Source organism: Ursus arctos, unplaced genomic scaffold, assembly GCF_023065955.2.
Source record: "Ursus arctos isolate Adak ecotype North America unplaced genomic scaffold, UrsArc2.0 scaffold_19, whole genome shotgun sequence".
NCBI lineage: Eukaryota > Metazoa > Chordata > Mammalia > Carnivora > Ursidae > Ursus > Ursus arctos.
In genome coordinates this window covers 35,588,659-35,614,511 of record NW_026622863.1, presented here as the reverse complement: position 1 = coordinate 35,614,511, position 25,853 = coordinate 35,588,659, and the positions used below count along the sequence as shown (strand labels likewise).

At 44.6% G+C, this 25,853-nt stretch overlaps 2 protein-coding genes across 2 annotated transcripts in view; both read right to left on the bottom strand.

The window, feature by feature from the left end:
* Positions 1-5,735: 5,735 nt before the first annotated feature.
* CDH13 (cadherin 13) overlaps positions 5,736-25,853 on the bottom strand; it is a 984,509-nt gene continuing 964,391 nt past the window's right edge. Inside the window, exons 12-14 of the mRNA XM_026495318.4 lie at positions 19,934-20,167; positions 17,002-17,220; positions 5,736-7,279 (exon numbers count right to left, since the gene is read on the bottom strand). Coding sequence (XP_026351103.2) covers positions 7,272-7,279; positions 17,002-17,220; positions 19,934-20,167 — 461 coding nt within the window. The 3' untranslated portion in view covers positions 5,736-7,271. The remainder of the gene's footprint in view (positions 7,280-17,001; positions 17,221-19,933; positions 20,168-25,853) is intronic.
* On the bottom strand, positions 11,742-15,927 carry DKC1 (dyskerin pseudouridine synthase 1). The gene is given in 3 exon segments (XM_057314678.1): positions 11,742-14,340; positions 14,343-14,387; positions 14,390-15,927. Coding segments are annotated over 3 exon segments (582 nt in total). The 5' UTR covers positions 14,625-15,927; the 3' UTR covers positions 11,742-14,038.

Genomic DNA, 25,853 nt, shown 5'->3' with positions numbered 1-25,853 from the left:
CCTTGGGGGAGGGGTGAGGTGATACTCTTACCTCTTCAGCGCATCTCTCCTCTGGCTTTTTCGCTCCAACTGAGGGACTGGAACATTTCAGGCATGTTTCTGGGCTCTCCAAAACATGTTCTCATCTCTGTGGTGGGGAAGCAGGGGTAGGGGAGGTGGGGGGCAGCAGGGGGTTGGGGGAACATATAAGGCCTGGACCCTCCTATTCTGCCATTTTGCTTTGGTTTTATTTTGATTGTTACTTTAGTGTACCCTGAGTGATACTGGCTTTTCATTCATGGGAGTAATATATGATTTTCTTTTAAAATATATCCATTTAAGCAAAAACGATACATTTAAAATTAGGCAGTTGAAAACTATTGTTGTAAATGGTAATGCGGATGCTCTGGGGGCGGCGGACTTTGCAGGGGTGGTAGAGGGACATGATTACATCATGAAGATCTTCTTATAGGATCAAGGTGTAGAAAATTCTGGCCTAAGAGAAGACAGGGAAGCAGAGGGTAAAGAGGTGGGGCTGGCTTTGAAATCACACATGGTTACATACTTGGCGAAGGGGAAGCATAAGGAAATGTTGCTGAGCCCCTGGAACAAGTCACTTTTCTTGTGGAGAAATCTCTGGAAGGATAGTCGGGAACTTCTGCAGGTGCTGGAGAGCTCTTTTGCATAGGAGAAGCATTCGAGGTATGGTCACCCTCCGGAAGGAAGATAGGGCCCTGCGGGCACAGGGAGGGGGCGGGGCAGGGTCTTCAGGATCCACATTGTAGGGGTGCAGGTCTTGCAGGGCAGCAAAGGTGGGTCTCTGTATGGAGAGAGGTGTCGAGTTCTGGCAAATTTCATTTAGAAATGTCTTCATCCTGCTACCAGTCCTCCTCGCTTGGGTTCCCATGTGAAAAGCAAGTTTTGCTGCCCTCTCTGGAGTGTGCCCTGGGTAGCGTCACTGGATTTTTTTGTCTTGTGTGTAAGAGCAGGGGATGGTCTCTTTGAGGCTGTGTTGACAAAAGAACAGAAAACTGCTTTTATGGAGAAGAATGGTGTGATCAGTGGTGTCCCGATCCATCTCGAGTTGTTTTGCTTTTGGTTTGAAGTGTTGGGTTACGTTTCTCATGCTCATTGGTGGCAATTTTCCAAATTAGCGTCTCCATGAATGGCTGCCAAGGAATCAGTTTCCTATTTATTTACCCAAACTGGCAGTTTCCTGGAGACAGATGCCCAGGGAGGAAGGAACTGTTTCAGAGAGACTCTGACTTGCAAGTGTAGTTTTCTTCTGCTTTGCTAATGCTATTGTGTCAGATTGTCTTGTCACCGTCAAGTTCATGTGTTGTATGTGAGAGCGTACAACCTGCGTGGTTCATTCCGGGCCACAGGGGGCGTGGTGCTGTCTTTGGGTAGAGTGGAAAAGTAGCGGTGCTGGAGTCCCGTGCACCCCTTCTAAGCGAGACCTAGTGTGAGACAGTTTTCGCTTGTGAGCCTCGTTGTCACATCCATGCAGTGGAGATACTGCCTGTTCTGATACTCCACGAATTCTATACATGATATATGTAATGCATAATTATATTTCATGTAAATTACATGTTATGTATAATATAATATATACACACATACATATGTAAAATATCTGGTTCATGTGAGAGCACCTTTCCTCTCTTTTGTTAAAGACCTCCTTAAAGTTATCTTGCTTTCTATTTCTGCCTATCTATCAATCTATTATCTATCTATCTTGCATCTATCATTCTGTCATCTCTCTATCATCTACCTATTTTCTATCATCTATCAATCAATCATCTATGATCTATCTATCTATCACCTATTTCTTTCCAATCAGAGGGCTCTAACTGTTATGAGGGGAGTAGGGGAAAGAGTTAATTATTGGTCGGGCTAGCGCTTGGTTTTTAGTCTTGGTCTTTCAACGTTATAGGCCAACCAGAGCGCCATTTAAAAAAATATCCCTTTGCTTTGTCACTGTGTTGAAACGGTACTAAAGACAGTCTAAGACCGAGTACACACATGAAAAATCCCAGATAACCTTTATTTAAATATTTCACAAACAAGTTACACGTTTCTTTGCAACTATATTGGAGATCAAATGTTAATTTACAGCTCGGGAACTGTAAACAATTCAGCAACGAGGGCCCAAAGGAGCTGCATCTGCGATAGAATTAAATATTTAAGGTGATGATAAACTTTTATCCTTTTTGAGTATTTATGAAAAAAGATCTATTTAAACTTTCTGAAAATTTTTATCTTGGGGGATAAATAATATTTACCACCAGAACGGTGTTGATGTGGCCGTGACCACACAGACTATTTTTTATATAGCTTTCACTTTCAACTCTTTAATAATCTGAATCCATGTATATTGTAAAGAATGACTTTACTGCTTTCTAAAGGAAAAGCTTTAAAAAAAGTAGCAGAAAATGGAAATTTCCAGCATATACTTACAGTGCTTCCATGAGCCACTTTCTCAAAGGCTTCATAGCTTCGTGGTGAAAGTTTTGTGATCTGACTACACCCATTGCTTCTCACCATATCCCTACCAGCCAGCGGGCACTTGGAAGCCAAGCAAAACGGTTCAAAGTTTTCTCAAGCTCAGCAGCCCTCCAGCGATTGGTGTTACGATAGCGATGTTGTATGAGTGATAGGAAGAGGCTTTTCTCCTTACTGAATTTGATGAATAGCTAAATTATTTCTGCTTAGACAGTCCTTGTTTGCATGTTCAATCCCACCATTTTCTTCTGTCTCAACCTATTTTGCATGGGCTTTTACATAAAGAAGGTCAAAATTACAGAACTTTTTTCAGTAGTGGGTTAATCCATCAGTGATGGGAAGTAGGATAAAGGTGGACACATTTGACACAGCAAAAGAACCATTCGTTGCTTTAGATGAACAATTTTGAAAGTGTCTTATGACCAGATTATGAGAAGTTCCAAACGTCAACATCCAGATAAGGGACAAGATGGGAGGCATCATCTTTGTGAAAAGTGTAGCCAGATCACTGATGATGATGGAGATGGTGATGATGTTATTGTTATTTCTTAGTGGTGAGACACAGGAGGTCTCTGAGTCTTTCTCAGCGCTCAGCTTTCTCTTGGTGTGATTTACCTGTTGATTCTTGCTTACGAACACTTCACACGAACAGGTTAAGGTGCAACATTGAAAAACTCAGAAATCCTTGGAGATCCTTAAGTGTGTCTGCAGCTGGGCCCAGGGTAAGCTCCTGAATGTCACACGCTACTTCTCCCTGAGCTTTCCCTCGCCTTGGTTGGTTTGGCCTCGACTGGGCACTTGGCAGGACGTGAATATACTTTCACACGCCTGAATTATCTAATTAATCTGGTAGGAGTCCCTCATGCACCTGCGACAAGCCATGGGATGGAAGCGAGGAAATACTGGAGAAGATGATCTTGTGCAGGAGATATTTCTAAGGTTTAGTATGAGTTGAGAATGGTGTTAACGGTTCTTGACAGCTCTTAGAACTAAAAAATAGTAGAAGGTCTGTTTACTTGGTTTGGATAGATAGTCCTGCTAATGGAGACTTCAGACGAGGGTCTTCTGGTCCGAGGGAGACATTTTGTCTGGTTAGGCTGCACGGTTGGGAGTGGCACCGTGACGCAGTAGGAACAACAGAGCCCTGCAGCCAAATCACATGGGTTCTGGAGGCCACTTACCTTGGGCAAGTCATTTGATTTTCCTGAGGGTCAGCTTTCTTTGTCTGTAAGTTGGAGAAGATAAGAGTCCTTGCCTCATGGGGTTGTTGTAAGGGGTCAATGAGTTCACAGGTACGAAGCATTTTGTACAGTGTGGATGCATAGTAAGCAATCAATAAATGTAAACCATTATTACTAGCATTATTAAGGCATATTTTTTTACCTTGTTCATACACCCAGAAGAACTGTAGACTCTTTTCTTCAGAACCAACCTGGAGAGCTTATGTGTGGGGCCAGCTGCACTAAACCCAGCATCGAGCACAGCCTTGTTAATCATGTTGCAGTTGCTACCTATTAAGATCAAGACCCAGTGTATTTATTTTGGATGAAGTGCAATGTGATCTACTTCAAGAATTTGATGGTAAACGGTTATTCCATTTATCAGACTGTTTAGAATCACATTTTGGACATCTGAGATGTTATGAAAATTTCTAAAAGTGGTCCTTAAGATTCAAAGTCTTCTGTGATACCTACCACGACACTTAGCCAGATTTATTTTGCTATTCTGTTCAGATTTGCAGGAGTTGGCCGAGAGTCACGGCAGGTACATCAACCAGAAATGATGTTTGTTTGGGGGCGCCTGGGTGGCACAGCGGTTAAGCGTCTGCCTTCGGCTCAGGGCGTGATCCCGGCGTTGTGGGATCGAGCCCCACATCAGGCTCTTCTGCTATGAGCCTGCTTCTTCCTCTCCCACTCCCCCTGCTTGTGTTCCCTCTCTCGCTGGCTGTCTCTCTGTCACATAAATAAATAAAATCTTAAAAAAAAAAAAAAAGAAACGATGTTCATTTGGAGGAACTGGCAGTATTGAAGGTAACTTTTTTCGAAGTTAGAAAATGCACGTTTTTGCTAAAACAAGTTATCAGAAATAATTTCTCATAGGTAAAATGGAAAGAAAAAGTAATTTTTAATCAACGCAGGTGGTTGATGTATTAATAAAATAGCGAAGAAAGTGTGACTGTTCACTCAGTGGAAATAAAATCCTCAGTTTTGTGCTCAGCAATTGAGAAAAGCAATTTCTGGCTCTTTTTTTTTCAATAACTTGGACTAAAATAAAATGCATTGGTAATAATGAAATAATGCTTTGACTCTACTTTTGCTTTCAATTAACAATGTAAATGTGTTCGGGCAAGTTAGAAAACATTCTGCGACTCTGGAAATGCCACCACTTTGGCTTCAAAGAATTGGCCACTTTTTTTTTTTTTCTGAAAAGGATTAGAAAGAACTACACAATAGCCATATCTCTGGCCTGATGAGCACTCTGGGGACAGGAAGCATACTTAAGTAGGGGAAAATTAAGGCATATGCTACTTACTAATGAAGTCTGCACTTTATTCCTATTTTTCTGTGTTCTAAGCTATGTTAAGCTAGTGGCCTGATTTGCCAAGTGCAGGAGGGCCTACCGGCTTGAGGGACGAGGAGTCTTGCACTTGTTTCCTTGCGTGAATTGCCTACCGGACACCTGGATTTCTCCCTGGGGATAGCCCAGTTTCACGAAGGAGGGTGAGCTGTCCGATTGTTAGTTAGCTAGTCTATGGGCTGCTGAGCACCTATACAGCCAGAAGAGGAAATCTAATAGAGCGTGGGGTGCAGGCTGGGACCCCCCCTGCCCCAGGGCCTGCTCCATGCACGGGTGGAGCACCACTCTGTCGTGTTCGGAGTGCCGCGTCTCCTGACTGAGCGACCGGACTTGTTCAAGAGAGATATACCCACGTTCCGGGACTGCAGACAGACGGTTGTGACTGTGTGCCGTGCGGTCATCAACCTGCGGATGATCTTACTCCTCTGTGAGTATAGCCATCGCCTTTGCAGCCCATTGCAAAAGGCTCAAATTGTTCACTATGATGGACAAGATGGGTGCACGGCCCCAGCTGTGAGTGGGTGCTTCTGGCTTTATAGAGTCACTCAACTAACAGGAGATGTGCAGGGGACCCCAGATGACCAGTCCAAACTGTGAACTTGCACTAAGGCAAGATCTCACATTGGCAACATGAGACACAACATAGAAATCAGAGAAGAGCTACTGTCCAGCCGTTTTAACCACCAATACCCATTTATTTTAATGGAAAAAAAATCTGCATTCTATATGCTCCAAAAAGACTTACTATTGAAACGAATACAATATATGGAACTCTGTCTGCATAATTTCACTACAATAAAGACAACATATGACTCCTACTTCCTACAGAAGGTGAACTGAAAGCACAGGTGCAAAACAGAGATTGCATAAGAAAGCGTGGGTGTACGTGTGTGCGCGCACGCGCGTGTGGTTAAAACCTTTAGTAAGCAACTGCATTGAAATATGCTAAGACACTTACCTTACCCTAGTTCGTGGCCAGCTCTAACAAAAAGCCACAGGCTGTCACTAGTTTTATCTGATAGAAAAATTTGGTGTGAGCTTGGATGGTTCTTTACAGTTTATCAACAAGAAGATAATCTTAGTACAAGCACTACCTTTCCTCTTTGACATGCTCACAGAATAAAAATCAATTACTTTTCATACATAATGAACATCTTTTATTTTCAGGTTTGCAAACAACGGTAGTCGATTCACACAAAAGGGTACTTTTAAAACTACCTGTATTTACTCTATTTTATGCCTGCATATATGAAACAAACATGTATGTGCATAAAGGGATGTCTATACATGTGGGCATATATGTGTACGCACATGGTGCCTGTCGACCTCCTCCTGGGCAGATAGGGGCTCTGTGACGACGTTTGCAACTGTACAGATACCTAGGAGAGAGAGATTCTCTGCCATGATCCACGCCCTCATAAGAACCGGTGGGACTGGATTCAGGACACCTACAAATGCAGAGAGATGCATATTTCTGAAAGAATATTTCAGCCCTTTTCTCAGCATTTGATGGTAAAATTTGCTGCTCTGCTCTTTACCACTTTTGCTCGGATCATGGAATGGGGTGGCAGTGAGAATTGGTGGCGATCCTTTACTAAAGAGAAAGGATTTGGGTCTCTGCTCTCCCTTTCTGTGGACCTGCCTGGCAGGTGGTGGCGGCATGCAGACCGCCCGGGACGGTGGAGAAGTGTCAGCTCTGTGGTCTGTACTAGTGCCTCACTTGATGCCGAGGCCCTGGAGGGGACAGGTGCATAGCTTCTATCCTTTCTTTGTGTAACCTCTCAAGGAAGAATGACATATCAAAACTAGGCTCCTTCTGTAGTGTTTCTCTCTATAAATACTGTGTATATACACATACAGATACTCACACATATACAAATACGAACCCACAGACAAAGCTGCATGTGTGGAGCGCTGACTAGCGACATGGCAACACATCAGAAAAAGTAGTCATTGTCCCTGCTCCCAGAAGGTCAAGTTATATGCCGTGATCTTTAAACATTCAGGGAAATTGAGGAGATTCCATTAATTAAAGGAGAAATGGTGAAGTACAGACCCAGTGAAATCGCAAAGAAAACAAAAATCTGGAACAATTGAGGCCTAGGTGTGAAGTTTGAGAGCTGTAAACTGCAATCTTCAGATTTGGATTTTTTTTTCTTTTTCCTGTTGCTATGGAAACTTGGTAGTCAAGCTTCAAATGTCAGGAGTTCTCACAGACCTGAATGGAAAAGATTCAGAGTTAAGTCAAGGAATAGCACAACTTGATTCAAAGCGTTTTAGCTGAGCACTAGATAAATGGCTGACATGCTGTAGTAAACACATTTATAAACACGGCACTACCCGGGGGAACTTTTTTTCCTCCTTTGGCATAACATTCGAAGAGAGCATGAATAGTTCTGCCGGTTTATGTCTTAAACAGCTTGATTGGTCTGAAAACGCTCATGCCAAACACCTCATCTCAGACCACAGGGCAGACTGCCTCTGTGACCCTGAGCCCTGTCCCTTGCACAGTAGCCCAGAATGAGGCCATTTTAGGGACAAGTTGACTTGGTAGCTGAGAGACTGATTATCGTCCCAGATATTATTTTTTGGTCACAGGAAAGAGCAAGAGAGCTACCGGTGGTTCTTCAGACATGGCGTATGAGTTTCCTCTGGCTGCTGTAACAAATGGCCACAGGCTTAGTGGCTTGAAATAACAAAATGTATTCTGTTACAGATCTGGAGGTCGGAAGTCCAAAAATGAGTCCTATGTGGGCTAGAATCAAGATGTTGGCAGAGCTGTGTTCCTTCTGAGGGCTCCAGAGGGGAAGCCACTTCTGTGCCTTTTCCAGCTTCCAGAAGCCACCTGTATCTGGCTCATGACCCCTTCCTCCACCTTCACGGCCTGGACTGTCCCATCAAGATTATTGAGGTCACCAAAACTGTTTATTCTCTAAGATGTACACCAGCCCAGGGTCTCCCCTCTGCTGGATAATAGCACGAGTGGGAATAGCTCGGTTCTCCGCTATTTTTGCTTAATTATTATTATATCTTGGGTTTATACAAGGAAATGGTACCATTAAAATTCATGTTATAATCAAAGAAATAAACATCTGTAAAGGTCAACCTACCATGTAAGTGTAGTTCATTCTGGAATGAACTGATGGCTAGAATATAATGGATTAACTCTGTAAAGCTCGGGCCTTTTCATTCAAAACCTGCTGAGGGGCGGATCAGTGTGACAAACTCACCCACCTACTCTGTACTCCCTGGCTTTTACAGGTTAATCCTGTCACTTATCTGCTTGGAAAATTTAAAGCAGTTTCTCTAAAATCAGATAAAAAGTCTTCATAATGTGACTCAAGTGTAAGCAACATGATACCAGGAAGGTTAAGACTAAAGGTGATTGCTTTGCAGTTAGGAGTCTTCAGAACACATTTAATTTCTTTTTTCCAGCTGACAATTTCACTGTCCTCACCTTCATTATCTTAAACTCTGATTATTTGGGCTGTAGGGCGGTATCTTGCACATTCACCCATATTTGAGGAACGACTTGAAAGGAACATATTAAATGGCATCGTGAATTTTATTTAAAAATATTTTCCATCTGTTTTGTTTCTTAAATTCCACATATGAGTGAAGTCATGTAATATTTCTCTTTCTCTGACTCATTTAGCTTAGTGCCATCCTCTAGTTCCTTACCCTCTAGTTCCATCCATGTCATTGCAAATGGCAGGATTTCATTCTTTTTGATGGCTGAGTAATATTCCATTGCCTATATACACCACATCTTCTTTATCCATTTATCTGTCAATGGACATTTGGGCTCTTTCCACAGTTTGGCTATTCTGGACATTGCTGCTGTAAACATTGGGGTGCAGGTGCCCCTTCGGATCACTACGTTTGTTTCGTTTGGGTAACTACCTAATAGTGCAATTGCTGGGTCGTAGGGTTGCTCTACTTGTAACTTTTTGAGGAACCTCCATACTGTTTTCCAGAGTGGCTGCACCAGCTTGCATTCCCACCAGCAGTGTAAGGGATTCCCCTTTCTCCACGTCCTCGCCAACATCTGTTGTTTCCTGAGTTGTTAATTTTAGCCATTCTAAGAGGTGTGAGGTGGTATCTCATCGTGGTTTTGATTTGTATTTCCTGATGATGAGTGATGTGGAGCATCTTGTCATCTGTCCGTTGGCCATCTGGATGTCTTCTTTGAAGAAATGTCTGCTCATGTCTTCTGCCCATTTCTGGACTGGATTTTTTGGTTTTTTTGGGTGTTGAGTTAGAGAAGTTCTTTATAGATTTTGAATACTAGCCCTTTATCTGATAAGACTTTGGCAAATACCTTCTCCCATTCCATAGGTTGCCTTTTAGTTTTGTTGACTGTTTACTTGCTGTACAAAAGCTTTTTATCTTGAAGAAGTCCCAATAGTTCAGTTTTGCCTTTGTTTCTCTTGCCTTCGGAGATGTGTCTAAAACCTTAAAGAATTTCATGGGGCGCCTGGGTGGCACAACGGTTAAGCGTCTGCTTTCGGCTCAGGGCGTGATCCCGGCGTTGTGGGATTGAGCCCCACATCAGGCTCTTCTGCTAGGAGCCTGCTTCTTCCTCTCCCACTCCCCCTGCTTATGTTCCCTCTCTCGCTGGCTGTCTCTCTGTCAAATAAATAAATAAAATCCTTAAAAAAAAACAAAAAAAACCTTAAAGAATTTCTGCAAATGTGCATTGACAGGAATGTGACCTCTGCCCATCTGTAATTATACCAGCATTCCTAAATATGTCACCCAAAAAGTGCTTTGGGGAAGTGCCGAAAAGTGAATCTTCAGCTCAGCTCTCTCCTCTTCCAACACTGATCTATACCCTCAAGGCTACTCGGCCACAGTTCTCTTTGAGTCATGACAGTCTTTGAAGGGCTGCTCATAATTCGGGCTTTGGTTTCATGACTACACGACCCCAACCTTGAGAGCCCAAATCCTCTCCAGGAGGTGGCCATCTTATATCAAGACCCACACATCTCTGCTCATCTCTTCTCTGACCCCCACCCCAAATTCCTGACCAGGACATGGTTTTCTAATAGAAGGCTGAAGCAGGTATCAAGGAGAGCAGATGCTTGGCAGAACCTGTCAAGCTCCTCTCCCTGGTTCCCCAAGCACACCTTAGGGTCTATATCACTGCCATGGAACTGGCATCTTTCCTAAATTCGTATAGTTGATGTTGAAACATTTCCTCTCAAAAGCGTGGGCAGTGCCCCACAAGGACATGTACAAGGATGTTCATGGCAGCATCGTTCATACAATCCCCAAACTGAAAACAACCAGAAAACAACTCAAATATCCGCCAACTGGTGAATGCATTTTTAAAAATATGGCATATCCACACAGTGAACTACTACTCAATAATAAAAAGAAAAAGCTACTGATACATGCCTCACCATGAATGAACCTCAAAAGCATTATGCTAAGTGATAGACATCCAATGAAAAGGACTACATATCTTATGATGCCATTCAAATCAAATGTCCAGGCAAGGAATAACTATAGACAGAAAGCAGATCAGTAATTGCCCAGGGCTGGGATAGGGGCGACGTCTGATTGTAACAGGGCACAAGGTAACTTTTTACAGTAATGGAAATGTCCTAAAACTAGATTTTGGTGTTACAGAATGCTATACATTTACCAGAATCAGTATAATGATAAATTGATGATAGCAGGTAAATTTTATGTTATGCAAATAATACCTCAATAAACCTGCTAAAAATATTTTCTAGTGTGGTATTAATAATTTAAAATAATAATTTTGGTCACTGTGGAAAAAAAATTGGCTGAATAAAACCTGCTAAATTAAAAAAGTCTCCACTCCCTGTTCAAGTTAATTCAGACTGGAACATAAATGATCCTACCTCTGAGGGCTGCTGACTTGATTACATGAGATAGTCTTTATAATTTACATAAAACCCTTAGCTTTGCATGTGCGTGGCACTTAGAAGCCCTAGGAGGTCAACTGTCATTACCCATGCAGTTGCACCCTTTCAAGGGGCCATAGCTCCTCTGTAAAGCATGACTCAGGACCATCTGCAGTCAGAGGGCGGCCTGCTCCACCCGGGTTGGGTGCTTCTCCAGGCCCTGTCTCTGCCCAGAACACACTTCACAACAGAAAGGAACAAAATATTGATACACTCAAAGACATGGACTTTATGATTCCATATACAGAAAATTCTAGAAGGGCAAGTAGGTAATCAGAGAAGGCAGATCAATGAGGGTCTGGATTCAGGGGAGGGGATCAATAGTAAAGGCATACAAGGAAACCACTCCTTGATACTTGGTGTGGCTATACAATTATGTACATTTACCACAATGCATCCAACAGCACCCTTAAAATGGGTGATTTCTATGGAACCCAAATCATACCTTCACACAAAGCATTAGAATTGAAAGTACTTTCAGTGGCTGTTTCGCTCATCGTGGTCACGTCTTTAAACTTTTTCATTGTGATCGAGGTTACGATTCAATTCTCCCTCCTCGCCAATGTAGAGACATTTAATTTTGGTACTTGTTAATATGGTTCACCTGATCCGTCTTTTTATGTTCTTGCTATTGCTGATTAATTAAGCCTAAAACAATGTTCAAAAAGGTTTCAGGATGATATTCTTCCCTGGAGCTGTCTGTGTCACACCACACAGAGCCCTATGACCCCCCCACCCCCCATCGCCAGACCGCCTAATAGAGACGCCAGCCTGTTTCATCGAGAGGGCACAGCATATCTCTTCGAGTCAGCAACACACACCTTCAACAACAAAATTGGCAGTAAAATTAATTCCATTTACATTTTTTATTACTTCCAATGTCATTAGTTTTATTCCCTTTAGTTTTAGCTGTCAGAGAAGGAGGTGCAGACCCCTCAGTTCACTTCTCAGTTGCAGTAAAGCCTTCTGCGATATCAAAACAAGCTGAAATTTTTTTTTTTTTACTTTTTCCCACGAGGAGGCAGTCTAATGGTGAATGCTGGCCTCACCGCTCGCTCACCTTGGGACCTCTCCAAGCATCAGTTTTCTCATCTATAAAGTTGGATAAAATCTCCAGGCTGATGAAGAAATTAAAAAAGCCATGGGATATTAGGGTATTTGGTTCATGCTAGTCTACTTGGATCTCAATGTTATTTGAGGAGAGGAGAAAAATCCCACTCCCCATGTTGTATGATGTGATCACTGTAGTTTTATGAGCAAGGCTTCAAAGAAGGGGTTTGCACACTTTTCCGTTAAGGGCCAGATGAGTAAATATTTCCACTCTGCAGTCATACAGTCTCTGTGGCTCCTACTCAACTCTGCTATTGTAGCAGCAAGCAGGCCATATGTAAATATGGCTGCGTTCCAATAAAACTTTATTTACAAAAACAGGAAGTAGGCCATGTTTGACCCTTGGACAGTAGTTTGCCAACTCCTGATTCAAAGAAACATCAAGTGGAGTCTACCAGATCCCAAAATTCTTTCAAGGACTATGGCTAAGTCAGGACGTTATCACCCTTGCACTTTATAATCCAGTTTTAGTGTAGATTCCCCCACCTCCACCCCACATTGCTTGTGTTTTAGGCCCTTTTCTGTGCGGCTTCTTGTCAATGTCATGTTAATAGCTACGCAGGTGGGTTGGTCACTTTGAGTTCTGCTCTTAGGAAAGAGCGTCTGAGCCATGGGATGCCCACGGTTACTTACTCCTGCTGGCTCTAACCCAGTTCCTCACACGTCCTATTAGGCACATCGCTTGTTAGGAAGAACATCTCTGGCTAGGTATATAATAAAATGAGAACCATTATATTTGGCAGGCTCTCATGTTCAAATGAACAATATTCTATAATCTTATACCTTTTATATAGGGACAGATGGAAGTTCTTTCCGAAGTCAAGTGGGTGAGTGCTAATACCTGTTCTTAACTCTTATTTGGGCTGAAACTACCCTTCTTGTGAAAACATTGGAGGGTTAACCTAGTACCTTTCCAGCTGTGCAGGGAGATTCAGAGCTCCTTTATGAGGATGATTTTGACGTTACCTACAGGTGGCCTTACCTACGTCAGGATAGCTGTGTGCTGCTAGCTAGGATGGCACCTTTTGTGGGAACCAAAAGCACACTTGACATCTCAACCACAGTGTGCATGTATCTGTCTTTTCTCGATGACTCTATTTTGATATCAGATGAACATACGTTCTTTAGGGTTACCAGGCGATTCTGCCCTGGCTTAGTTGTGATCCTGGTGGTCAGCTGAGAGACAAGTGGGCAATATTCGGGGATCTGCTCACTACTGACCTCTGTAGGCCACGGGTCTCCAAAGTAGGGGGCACAGGAAAATCCCTGATAGATGAGAGAAAAATACTCCCGCATTATTTATATTCCCCTTTATCTACACAAATAGGTTAAGTCTTACTAACATTTAATATATGGATTGGTAGTGGCAGACATGCGTATTATTATTAAAAATATTGTGTAAATACACACAAATACTGGGTCCACGTGCTGGAGGCCAGAGTCACCTGGGATGTGGGTTCCACAGGTCAGAAGGGCCCAGAAGTCTGTACTTCAAAAGCAGAGGTAGGAAGTCTCCATCTGTTTTGTTATTATTTTTTTTTAACTTAAAAACAAGGAAACTTTAATAAGTAAAAATTACAACCTTCTCCCAGCACTGGGGAGGAGTGATTGCATCCTTTAAAAGTAAAGGAGGTTTAAAAGAGGAGAATACAGAGCAGGTTTTTTTTTTAGCTTCTGTCCCAACACAAGGAGGCAGAGGGATTCGGATGCGTGGGGCTGTACACACACGCTCCAAAGACATACACAGAGGACCGTGAAGCCAGGGACGGGCTGGAAATAACTCACAAGGAAATATGGGCTGACACGTGGCTCTGACATCAGAACTGACCACTGTCCTCCCAGGGCAAGGGAGAAAAGATTTATCCCCTCGGTGGACAATGTGGTTCAGTTCTATTCTTTTAGTTGCCCCCCACCATTTCACTGGGCGATGTTTAGAAACCTTTTAAATGGGTCAGTGCAATCCAGAGAGAAATAAGGAAGAAGAGGAATAAGGCACCTGTCAGAGTTCCGAGGGCCCCACAAAACTGAGCGCCCCCTTCAAGAGCACTGTGTAGCTGGACAATTCCCACATACTCTTTGCCTGCACTCTGTTGGGATTTCAACAAGCGAGTGGCTCGTTCTATGAACACGATTAAACAGCCACTCCCCTTGGCATCCAGAATATTACTGTGTCCTGTCTTCTCCACCCGAAGTATCCGTCGGATCCAGGCTACCACATCATGAGAAGAGGGGGCTTGTCAAGATGAATGAAACCTGTCCTAATATAGTCCCTAGTCTCTCACTCAGAGGATATGAACCACAAGGAAGAGGTGTAGAGTGTGTTGTCCTTCCATTTACTTTATCAAAATCCTTGAGCAACAGGGGCCACTGAGATGTGTCCAGCTGAGCCACCGCGGACTCAGGTGTGATAAGAAATTTATCAGTGTGTTGTATTTATGCTGCATCTTCTTCTGGTGATGACTTCCGCTTTTTCTTCTTATGTTTCTTTGGCAAAGTCAATACTTCCTTGTCCACCATGTTCAGAAAGTCTCCATTTTAAAAACTCACGGGCAGTCCAGAGCAGCCGAGAAGTGAGCAGCGTCCTGAAGCACCCCGGTTCTTCAAAGCGATGCCATCAAGAGTCAGGCTTTGATGTTGTGTAACTGGGTTTACTGAGGTGCGAGTGGCCACTCAATTATCTTCTCTCTCTCTGTGCACATGCACACACGCACACACACACACACAGGGACACATGCACCACACGCTTTTCTCTTTACAATCACACAAGAAGTACTGCCCTCTAGTTTATCCAGGCTCTGTTCTGTGCGCGTTCCAATGACTCCTAGAAACCACACCTGGTGCTGGGCTTGCCGTCTGTCTAGCACTGACTTGGGAAGCTGGTGGAAAATAGATTCCAGATGTTTACTGCAGTAGAATGAACCGGAGAAGGGCATTGTAAATAATCCCAGTGCGTCTGCTGACTGGGGAATACACGGCCAGTGTTCATCTGACAGATACTCTCTAGCAGTTAGAATGAATGGACTGGCGTGGGGGGAACCTGTGGCCGATGGGCTAGAGTGTGGGTGACTGTCGAGCTCCGAATGGTTTCACACATTTAAAGAGTGGTGAAAAACCAAAAGACAGACAACAACAAAAGAGCAATAAAAAGGAATATGTGACAAAGCTGATGTGGTCAACAGAGCCCAAAATATTTCCTGCCCATCCCTTTATGGTAAAGGTTTGCCAACCTCCAAATGAGAATAACATAGAAGAAGCCTGGAAATGCACTGCAGGAGGAAGGAAAGCAGGTTACAGAACCTCGTACTCAGTATAACATGAATTACACGAAGTTTCACAAACTGCACAAAATAGAAGTATACGTGGTGTGTGTAGGAAATGTATAAAATAACATCTGGGGGCGCCTGGGGGGCTCAGTCCGTTAAGCGTCTGCCTTCGGCTCAGGTCATGATCCCGAGGTCCTGGGATCGAGCCCCACGTTGGGCTCCCTGCTCAGAGCAGAGTGTTCTTCTCCCTCTGCCCCTCTCCCTCACTTATGTGTGCACACACATACTCTCTCAAATAAATAAATAACAATGTTAAAAAAATAAAAAATAAAATAACACCTGGACACACTCTAAGTCATGATAGTATTTTCTCTGGGGAGAGAGAATAGGAAATGAAACTGGGAAGAAAAACATAGGGGATTTCACCTTCATCTGTAATATTTTATTTCTTGAAGAGAAAGGAAGAAGAAAGAAAAAGAGAAGAACAGAAAGAGAAGAATTTATTTTCTTCCATCTATCCTTTATTCTTTCCATCCATCCATCCATCCATCCATCCATCTACCCTTCCTTCCTTCCTCCCTCCCTCCCTCCCTCCCTCCCTCCCTCCCTCCATCTTTCTATCTGTCTATCCTTCTATCTGTCCATTCATCTTTCTATCCATCTATCCATCCTTCCATCCCTCCATCCATCCATTCATCCATCCATCACTCCATTTATCCATTCATCCATCCAAAGAGACACTTCTCGTTGTAAGATGTTCTCCTTAGCTCTGCCCCAGGATGCTGGCCCAGCACACAGCTTTATACACAGTAGTTGTCTGATGTTGGAATGTGTGACTTCCTGTTGTCCCCACCTACCACTGTCATGGGGAAATAACAACTGCTGTTCCTTTTCTTCCTAAACATCAATTTCTCTAGTTCTCAGTTCACACTTACACTGATAACTTTCTCAAAACATAAATACCAAAGCCTAAGAGGATGTGAATGGCATTACCTATATGTGAGTAATTGCTAAGGTTAACGTGGGGCTAGTACTCCACGCATAGGAAATATTTGATACACACATCTATTCATTTTATGCGCACATTTATATTACTCAGCATAACAATTCATTTGTTTAAAATAATGCTTCATTATATTACAGCCGTTACTACCAGTCAGTGGGAAAAAAATGTGTGAATTATGCATTTCTCTCTTTTCCTACCGCCCAGCCTCCCTCCATGAATTCTCACGACTATTCTTAAAAAGGCAGGGGACCTACTTTAACCTTGCCAAGGATTCTTCCGCACAATGCAGAGAGAAATAAGGCCCTGGCAGGCCAGTTACCTAACGTAGCGCGTCCTTATTAGCCTAAATTTAGTAGCATCAGCAGGACGTTTTCTCCTCACCTGGTCTGTGAGTTGCAATGAATGTCTTTGCACAATTCCTTAGACTGGCTGACGGGGGGACGTGAAGATGCCCTTCAGCAGTAGTTTGGAACGCTTTTACACGTAACACGCTCTATTATACAGACATAAACCAAGAACGAAAGCTTCCTCTGGGATGAATTGTTTGGAAAGCTACACGGAAGACAGGGGCTCTGGTGAGGTTCGTTTTTTGCACTCACGCATACGCCTGAGCCGGGCTACTTACAAGCCAAACTGAAGAGGGAGACGAGCAGGACTGAGGTCACGCTGAAGTGCAGGGCCCCTGCCGCGTTGCAGTCCACTTTGGAGTTCTTGCAGGAGCACACTTGTACCCTGAGGTCTGTGATGTTCGTCATGGGTGGTTTCCCTGAATCTGTCACCATGATGGGCAGGTGGTAGTTGGCTTTGTTCAGGTTTTGAAGAAGGCTGACCAGGGCGTGCGTATCTGGGGGGAGACAAGGAGGACCTTCGTGAGAGAGGGTTAGACTTCCCCACATAAAGGGGTGAGTTTGGCTACGATAACCACACCAATCAGGCATGGCGTGTTGGTTTATAACCCCGGGCACGTTTAAACTTAAATTCATCAACAGCAAATAAAAATTCGAATTCAGCTTGTCAGTTGTGCTCGCCACACCTCAGGTGCCCAGCAACCAGGCGTAGCAGGTGGCTGTGGCGTTGGTCGGTGCTGGATAGAACATTCCACGGCCAAGGAGTCCTGTGGTTCAGCGCTGTGATAACCTATTTCAAGGGGACCTACTTCTGTGAAGATGACCACCTACTAAGAACTCCTCCCTGTGAATTTATTACACCGATAAAACCATCTTTGCCAAAATCACATCCGACATCTAGAAAAACTGACTTAAAAACCCATTCTCACATCATCACAGTGTGCACCTTAAATATATGCAATTTTTATTTGTCAACTATACTTCAATGAAGCTGGAAAAAAGTAAAAAAAGAAAAAAAATGAAATGATCAGCTTGGACCATTTTAATTTAAGATTTCCAAATTCAAATAATCATAATAAATTCTTAGACCTAAAAAAAAAAAAAAACCCCAAAAACAAAACCCAACCACTCCAAAACCATCCACTCGCTCTAAACCCGGGCAGGACCCCCGGGTATGGCCATGGGGACAGGTGCTGTAGCCTACAGCTTTATCAGTCCTCAGCCACCCTCTGGATCTGGGTGGGAGCGTGAAGCACCACCCAGCGGGGACACTGAGCTTTCGGCCCTTGGTTGCTGGGAGTACGTGCTGTGAGCCCATCCTTGGGCAGCGTGCAGAAGTGCTCACCCCTCCTGGCCAGTGTGTGTAGCCTCGAGCTATTATCTTTTCAATAACTCAGATGATTAGGGATGGTTTTTTTTTGAGAGAGAGAGAGAGAGAGAGAGCACGCAAGTGGGGGGAGGGGCAGAGGGAGAAGGAGAACCTCAAGCGGACTCCACACTGAGTGTGGAGCCCGACGTGAGGTTCAACTTCACACCCCGGAGATCACGACCTAAGCCCAACTGACTGAGCCACCCAGGTGTCCCCCTCCTTTTTTTTGACTCTCCCCTTTCTGGGCATGAACAGTGCTAGGTATTAAAAAAACAAAACTGGGACCAGGAAAAGAACTGAGAAGTCATCTATCTCCCAAATAAAACCATGTGGAAAACAGAGCAAAGACATGAAAACAGAAACAGGTGGAGTGTCATCGTGACCAGACGGAGAAGCAGTGGAAATAACTGCAGTCACCCCAGTTGCAAGGAACAATCTTCCCATCTCCCTCACGTGGACAAGAAACTCGAGTAAGAAATGTCCAGCTGGATCATTCTGGAAAGAGCTGGTGGTGGCTACTCCAATCTGTGATAGCCACACAAACTAGCAAAGGAAGCACTAACCCCTTGAACAAGAGGAGGGCTGGTTTAATTAAAAGTAATCAGCGTAACAGAACTCATTCTTTAAAAAGCAATAAAATAGACAAACAGGTGAATGGAATCGATAACAAGAGGAAGGCACTAATAAAATGAGATATGAGGTAAGGCCATTCAATACATATGAGATTTTTTAATAGAACATTTTATGCACAATTGTACAGCCCATTTCCAAGACTTAATGAAATGCGCAATTCCCAGTCCCTCTCGAAAAGTCTACCGCTGGTGGGTGAGGAGGGCCCCCAGGCCGGGTCAGTTGCAGGGGAAGTTCACTACTGGAGACAGAGTGTGTGCCCAGGGCATGGGGTCTGGTGTTTGACTTTGTTGCAGAACAAGGTGACCTTCGTAGTGAGTTCACAGTTGCCACAGGGAGGGCACCAGGTGCTTGTGGACGTGGGAATGCTGCCAGGTTCAGCACGCAGGGAAAACGGCGGGCTGAGTTTTGAATTCCACTTTCCCACGTGGAAAGACTGGTAGAAAGGGACATGGCTTGCAGGTTTCCTAAGCGAGGGACAGGATAGTGGGCGATGATATCACAGTTGAACATCAGAGCCACAGTTATTGCAAAGACAAAGCTAATTTTGAGGAGGTCTGCCACATAAAGTGCAAGATGGGGGGTTAGAGGCTAAGACTCTATAAAGATCGTTCTAGCAGTGCTATCTTCTCTGAGAACATGCACGTCACGGCCGAGAGTCGACGTCAGCACAGCTCTCTGAGAGAAGAGGCGGCTGAGCCACGATGTGCGTGCAGAGAGGCCGAGACCCTGGCTTCAGAAGGCTGAAGAGCAGGTGTGTGCACGGTACAGAGTGTGCGGACAGGGTGCGGGTATACGGTGTAGGCTGGAGAGTGTAGGATGCCTGGTAGGGAGTGCACTCGTAGTATACGGTACACAGCAGGCAGTTTGCGGTGTGGAGAACACGGTGGCCAGCCCAGGACATACAGCATGGGGCATACAGCGTACCGTGTCCAGTACAGACAGGACAGGAAAGAAACCCAAGGAAAGACGGTGTTTGCGTTTGTAAGGAATGGCTGTGCATTTGTACAGACCGTGTTCGTTTGCTGGAGGGAAAGGGCTCGGTACGGGTCATGGTAACGCGCCAATCGCTGGATGTTCACCACGTGAGAGCAGAAGGGAGGAGGAGAGGAGAGAGGAGGAGGGAGGAAGAGTGTGGGAAGGGAGAGCAAGCCAGGGAAACGAGGCTTCAAAGCCAGAGGGGCAGCTCGAGAATGTGTAACCCGACTTACTATTGATCTTGGAGACCTTCCAGACTTTGTCGGGAACAGCTTGTTTGTGGATCTCAAATTTGAAAGGGTCCGTATTTGGGTGAAGATCCTTATCTGACGCTCCCAAAATCACGACGCTGAGGTTTTTGGCATCGTCGCAGACCTCAGCGACTGTGGGATAAATGAAGGGGGCGTTGTCGTTCACGTCCTCCAGAGTGATCTGCAAGGTTCCGGTCCCAGTAGCGGGAGGGTTGCCTACGGGGAAGGAGGGAGAGGTTAGCAGGCAGCTGGTTCCAGGCCAGAACAATGTGCCACAGCGCTGTCCTCCAAGGCGCTCGACACCTTTATTATCGCTAACGGGGTTCGGACAGGACTGACCCCACAGCTTACGTATTTGTATAAAGGCTGGTGGCCTAAAAGCCTTTTCTCATATGTAAAACTTTCGATTTAATTTCTTTAGCCTTTACCTTTAGAATATGAAGGTTCTAGCACACGGTCTATCCTAACACACTGAAAGAAGAGAATGGATATAACACATAGGAAATTTTCTTGCTTAGCGAATGAAACCTTTTATCTAAATAGCCAGGTATTCACAGGTGTGGGTGGTACAGGGCGGGTGGAGGCCCCATGAGAGAAGATCGGGTTTTGTCTGTGCGGAACAGCTCTGCCTGACGGGGCAGACGACTGGAGAGAGAGCAAGCTAATCCGGGTTTTCCTTTGCTGGTGAAACGGGCCTGGGATGGCGGATGGTGCCCCGGGGGGCTGGCCTGGCAACACAAGACAGATGCAGAAAGGTGCGTTAGTCACTGAAACAAAATCACCTGCTGGCTACTAGGGCAGCTGAAGCAATCCTCATATAATCTTTGGGCCTCATTTTTAAGGCCTTGTGTTTTCAATGTTTCCGTTACTTCCTGCCATGTTTTTTATCTTAGGGATCATTATTTTTAAAAAGTCCGTTATAACCACCTGTGTGATACTGTCTTTCACTTAAAGAAAAGGGTGTTTCATTCAAGAAGACTCAGAGTGAATTTATTTACCTTTCCCTAAGTTTATTTTTAATCGTCTAGACATCAGAGGTTTTCTCTTGGGACCAAGCACTCATGAACAGTTCCTAATTTCTGTGAGAAAAGTTAGATCCAAATTCGCTAGGCCTAACCTAATGTCTGGCTCCATTTCATTTTTCCTTATCCTCATGGGCACTTCCAAGCCCAAGTTTATTTCACCTCACAGTCTGTTTATGTCTTGAAACGCACATCAGGTTTCAAGCTGAGTCTGAATCACACGGGCGTTCGCAGGGTAGTGCGGATCTGAGCTCTGGGTGCGTGTGTCAAGGGCAAGGCAAGGCGAGGTCTGACAGATTCTGCTGGCGAAACGTGGGCGTCCTTTTCAGATTCCAGCTGTCCTGACCTAGACAGTAGAAGGGCGAGCAGGCAGAGGTGGCCCTTGTGCGGGTGACACTAAGCACAAGGGGCCAGGTGTCTGCAGCCCTGTCACTGGGGGCCACTTGGAAGCTTCTTCCCAGAACTTTTGGTGCCTACAGTCGCATGCTTGCAGGGCCGGCCAGGAAGCCTCATCCCTCACCAGCCCAGAAGGATGGGAGAACCTGTGTGGTGACAGCCTCCAGGGGGACCCAGAGAGGCCAGTGGGAAATGGACTATCGCAGTTCCTACGAGCCTCCCGCACCTACTGTTCGGGGAGGATTTTCCCTACTTTGGGGAAGAAACCAGCTTGAAGTAGCTGAGCAGTGAGTCATGAAGAAGTGAGAATAGACATTGTTTAGCAGGGCTCGTGAAACTTTAAATATATCAACACCCAGTGACAGTTTCCCAGTAAACATTCCAACAAATATCTGCTAACGTTGCAACACCAACGTCATTCATCAGCAGAAGGACGGCTACTCCTAATGGTGGCCCGTCATCAACTTTTGTTGGAGCAAGAACTCAAAAGAGACGCATAATTACTTTGAGGTTGGTTTTTCACTGTCCGCTTTAGTCATTTAGTTGGATTTCTTTACTAAAAAATTCTTTTCTCTTTTTTTATTGAATAATTGAATATCTCACAGGAATCCATTATATTTTTTTGCTCTGAATATATTATGAAGTGCCGCCATTTGGTAGAATGGATGAGAAGGCATTATGAGTATTTGAAATATGGCTGTAAGAATCGGCCTTTCGTGAACTTAATTATACCGCTGTCTTTGCTTCCCCATGTGTTATTCTCAGGCCAGGCGGCTGATGTCTTCTTCCGAAGTCAAGGAAAATGAGCTTGTTTTTTTCATTGATAAGGTGAAGACTGGACTTTCAAACTCCTCAGGAAAAGAGTCTCTCCCAGTTCACATTACAGGATGGAGAAAAGTCACCAACCAAAATTCAGATGTAATTCGAAATATAATGACTCTTCATAAGCCCATTTGGCTCCAGTAGCTCCGGGGGCCCAGGAAATATTTGAGCTTCTGGGTTTCATGGCACGCAGCAAAAATCCCTTACCTCTTCTCTCCCCTTTCTACCAGCAACCGCCGGCCCCCAAGGGGCTACTCTGCATGACCAAATATCAGAACCCAAGCATGATTGAGACTGGGCCTTCCTCCATGGATTTTCTATTTCAATAGGGACAAAGCCTCAATTTGAGCAAAGCTCCCAGGATATGGAGCTAGAATTGTGATTTGTCCTCCTTGCAGCTCCCTCAGAGGAGCCCATGGGCCAAGTTCTCAGGGTACTAGCCTACGGACCAGAGGACGTCTGTCCTCCAAATGAGTGGAGGGGTTTGCCCGTGGTTGCATGCACTTTTTTCTTCATAGGTTAGGAGAAGGAAGGTCCCGGAGAGAGGAACCATTCCTGGCAGTGGGTTTTAAATGGAATGGGAGGTGGGTTCGCCTTTGGGAATTTGATGAAGGTCATGGTCTTGCTTCCAGAGAAATGCACCCCCCTCCACACTGAAGGCATTGCAGACCCTGTAGGTACGGCTGAGTGCCTGCTGGTCAGGCAGCTGGTATGGGACACCTTTGTTCACAGGTATTTTATTTTATTCAGAATCCTGACCAAACAGGATTTCCACTTTAGCCAGAAAATACTGAGATTTTTCTGATAGGATCCATCACTCAGATGTTTTATACATATATATACTTGATATCTTGTTAGTAAGAGACACAACTAAAAACGTAGTGTAATCCTAATTAAAAACAGAAATAGAAAAAGATTAGAAAGAATTTCTAGAAATAGAAAAAGATTAGAAAGAAATATACCCGAGAACCTAAATGGAGATTATCTCTCTGGGTAATTAACATTAAAATAATACTTTTCTTTTTAAAATTTTCTTTACAATAACCATGACCATTATCATAATCAGAAACACAAATGTAAATTCAAAAGTTTAAAAATATTTCACCGATTCTACTTTCTTTTCTCTCACTCTTTTGTTTTTATGATGAATTGATATTTGGTAAATTTATAGGGTTGTTATCGCTACCATCTAATTTTAGAACCTTTCCATCACCCCAAAAGAGAAACCCTGGGCCCATTTGTACTAAAGTCTCCATGCCCACTTCCAGCTCTAGGCAACCGTTGATGTACTTTCTTTCTCTACAGATTTGTGTTTTCTGGAAATTTCTATAAATGGAGTCAGTACATGGCCTTTCGCGTTTGGCTTCTTTCACTCGGCATCGTGTTTTTGGGGTTCATCCCTGCTGTTGTGTGAATCCTTTCCTTCCTTTTCATGGCTGAATGATACTGCATCCCAGGGCCAGACCGTGTTTTGATGGACATATGGGTGGCTTCCGCTTTTTTTTCTGATAGGAATAATGCTGCTGTGAACACCTGCATGCAAGGGACCATGTCGTCACATGCTGTGACACGTCCTCAAGAGAGTCCCCTCAGAGGAGTAGGGTCCCTGGTCTCACCACAGTTGGACGGGCTGGCCTCACATGCACAGAGCGTTAGGATCTGACCAAGAACTTTCAGAGCTAGCTCTGGGAGGTACAGGGAAGTAGTAGATTTTTCTAGTCACTGGTCCCACACCGGTCTCATTTCCCTGAGCTGGGTCTAGAGGCATGCAGCATGGCTCCTACCTTGGGAATCATGGGTGCAGGTGGTTTTATATGGGGAGTAGGAAAGTGAGTTTGCCAACATGAAGAATAAAAGGCAGGAAAAGAGAGAGAGGGGTGGGTGGGAAGCAGGAAGCTCTTTCCTGAGCCCCATGGGCACTGAGCATCGGGACTGTTCTCCAGGCTAGTATAGAACAGGCAGTCCGTCGATTTTTGAATTGATTTACGTTGACTTGAAAAAGCTAATGATGAATGCTCTTTCCAAACATGTGTCAAATATATTCATATTTCCATAGGTTTCCATCTCTATCTTGCTTCTATTCTGAGGGTAGTAGTGACCCTGTCTCTATTCCAGTCCTCCCTTGTCCCACCTAGGGGAGGAAAAAAGGGTGTGTAGGATGGGGGTCTGTGGAACTGGGGCTCATGGCAGGGAGCCCATACCAGTGACAAGGAGAGACACCTCAGCTTATGTCTCAAGGAAGCTTGAGGATCCCATTTTGGGAGGAAAAACAGGAGGATGGGTTGTTTTAAGAAGAGTTTAGATGTGGGCTCCTGAGAGAAAGCGGGCACCCTGGCTAATTTCTGAGGCTTGTTGTAGGGGCAAGAGGTGTGAGTGCTGCACTCTACTCCACCCCAAATTCCCCCCACTAAGCAGCTGGGAGCAAATAGATGCCACATCTTTTACTTCATATGAACAGGCTTCTACACTTCCCTGGATGTTTGCTTAAAGGTGAGAGTGAACCAGGGTTCTTCTAGATAAGATGATCCTGTGTATTGTGTTCAGCCCATGTTCTCTTTGCTTTGGTGTTTCAGTATCAGTATTTACCAATCTGTTTTGGCCTGTGCCCCATAAGCCAAGAATCTTGTTGCTTTTAAATTCATAAGCATTTAGAAAATTGCTTTGTTAATGGGGAGCTTGCCAATTGCATTGTACATTTTGAAAAATTTAATAGTAAACTAGCCCAGAACCTGGCCAGAAAATAGGTTTGCAAAATATCATGCCAGGTATCCATGGGTAATACTTAATACAGAACCGAGGCAATTATCCACGTAACTCAAACTTGAACATTCTTTCAGAAGATACCGTAAGCTGAAGTCTGAGCCGTTTTAAAAAAATTCAACACTTTGGCTTTTTTGGTGTCTTTCCATTTTACTAACTTTAGAGAAAAGGAAAAGAAATAGGAGAAGAGTTGATTTGGAGGTCATGGTTAAACGGGCTGGTCTCATTTTATTCATTCCATCAGTAATCATTTACGGGGACTCTGCCCTGTGCCTGGCTGGACCTGCGCAGAAATCAGCAGCCCCCAGGCAGGAACAGACGTGTAAATAGACGCAGGACAGCGCCATCAAGTGCGGGAAGACGTGAGGGTGAATTGTCGTGGGAGCTCGTGGCATGGCATAACATAGTGTCTGGTGGTAGATCAGAAGGCTTTGTGAGGAGATGGCGTCTGCGTGTGCAGGAAATGAGAATACTTTTGGAGAGGAAGAAATTGTTCTGGGAGGAAGAAATCATACGGCTATTTTGAGGGAAGACATTCAAAGACTTTAAAGCAGGAGAATGGCTTTGATAAAAACAGAGGATGACGCTGCAGGCACGGAAGGACAGGACTTGCGTGAGGTGCGAGGGAGCAGGAAGAGCAGCTGGGCGCCAGTGCCCTAGGGACGCAGGAGCAGGGGCTGGAGGGCTGGACCCAGGAGCCTGAGCGCTCGGCGGAGCGGGATTGGGATCGGTGGTGTGCGTATCGGGGAGATGGTTTCTAGCTGGAGCTGTGCAGCTGGCCTTGCTCATCCCTGAACTGGGAAAGGGGCACCGCAGAGGAGAACTAGCTAAGAGATGCTTGGGCAGGCTGAACTGAGCGGGCAAGGATGGCCAGCATTTCAGTGCCCAAACTGGTTTCTTTT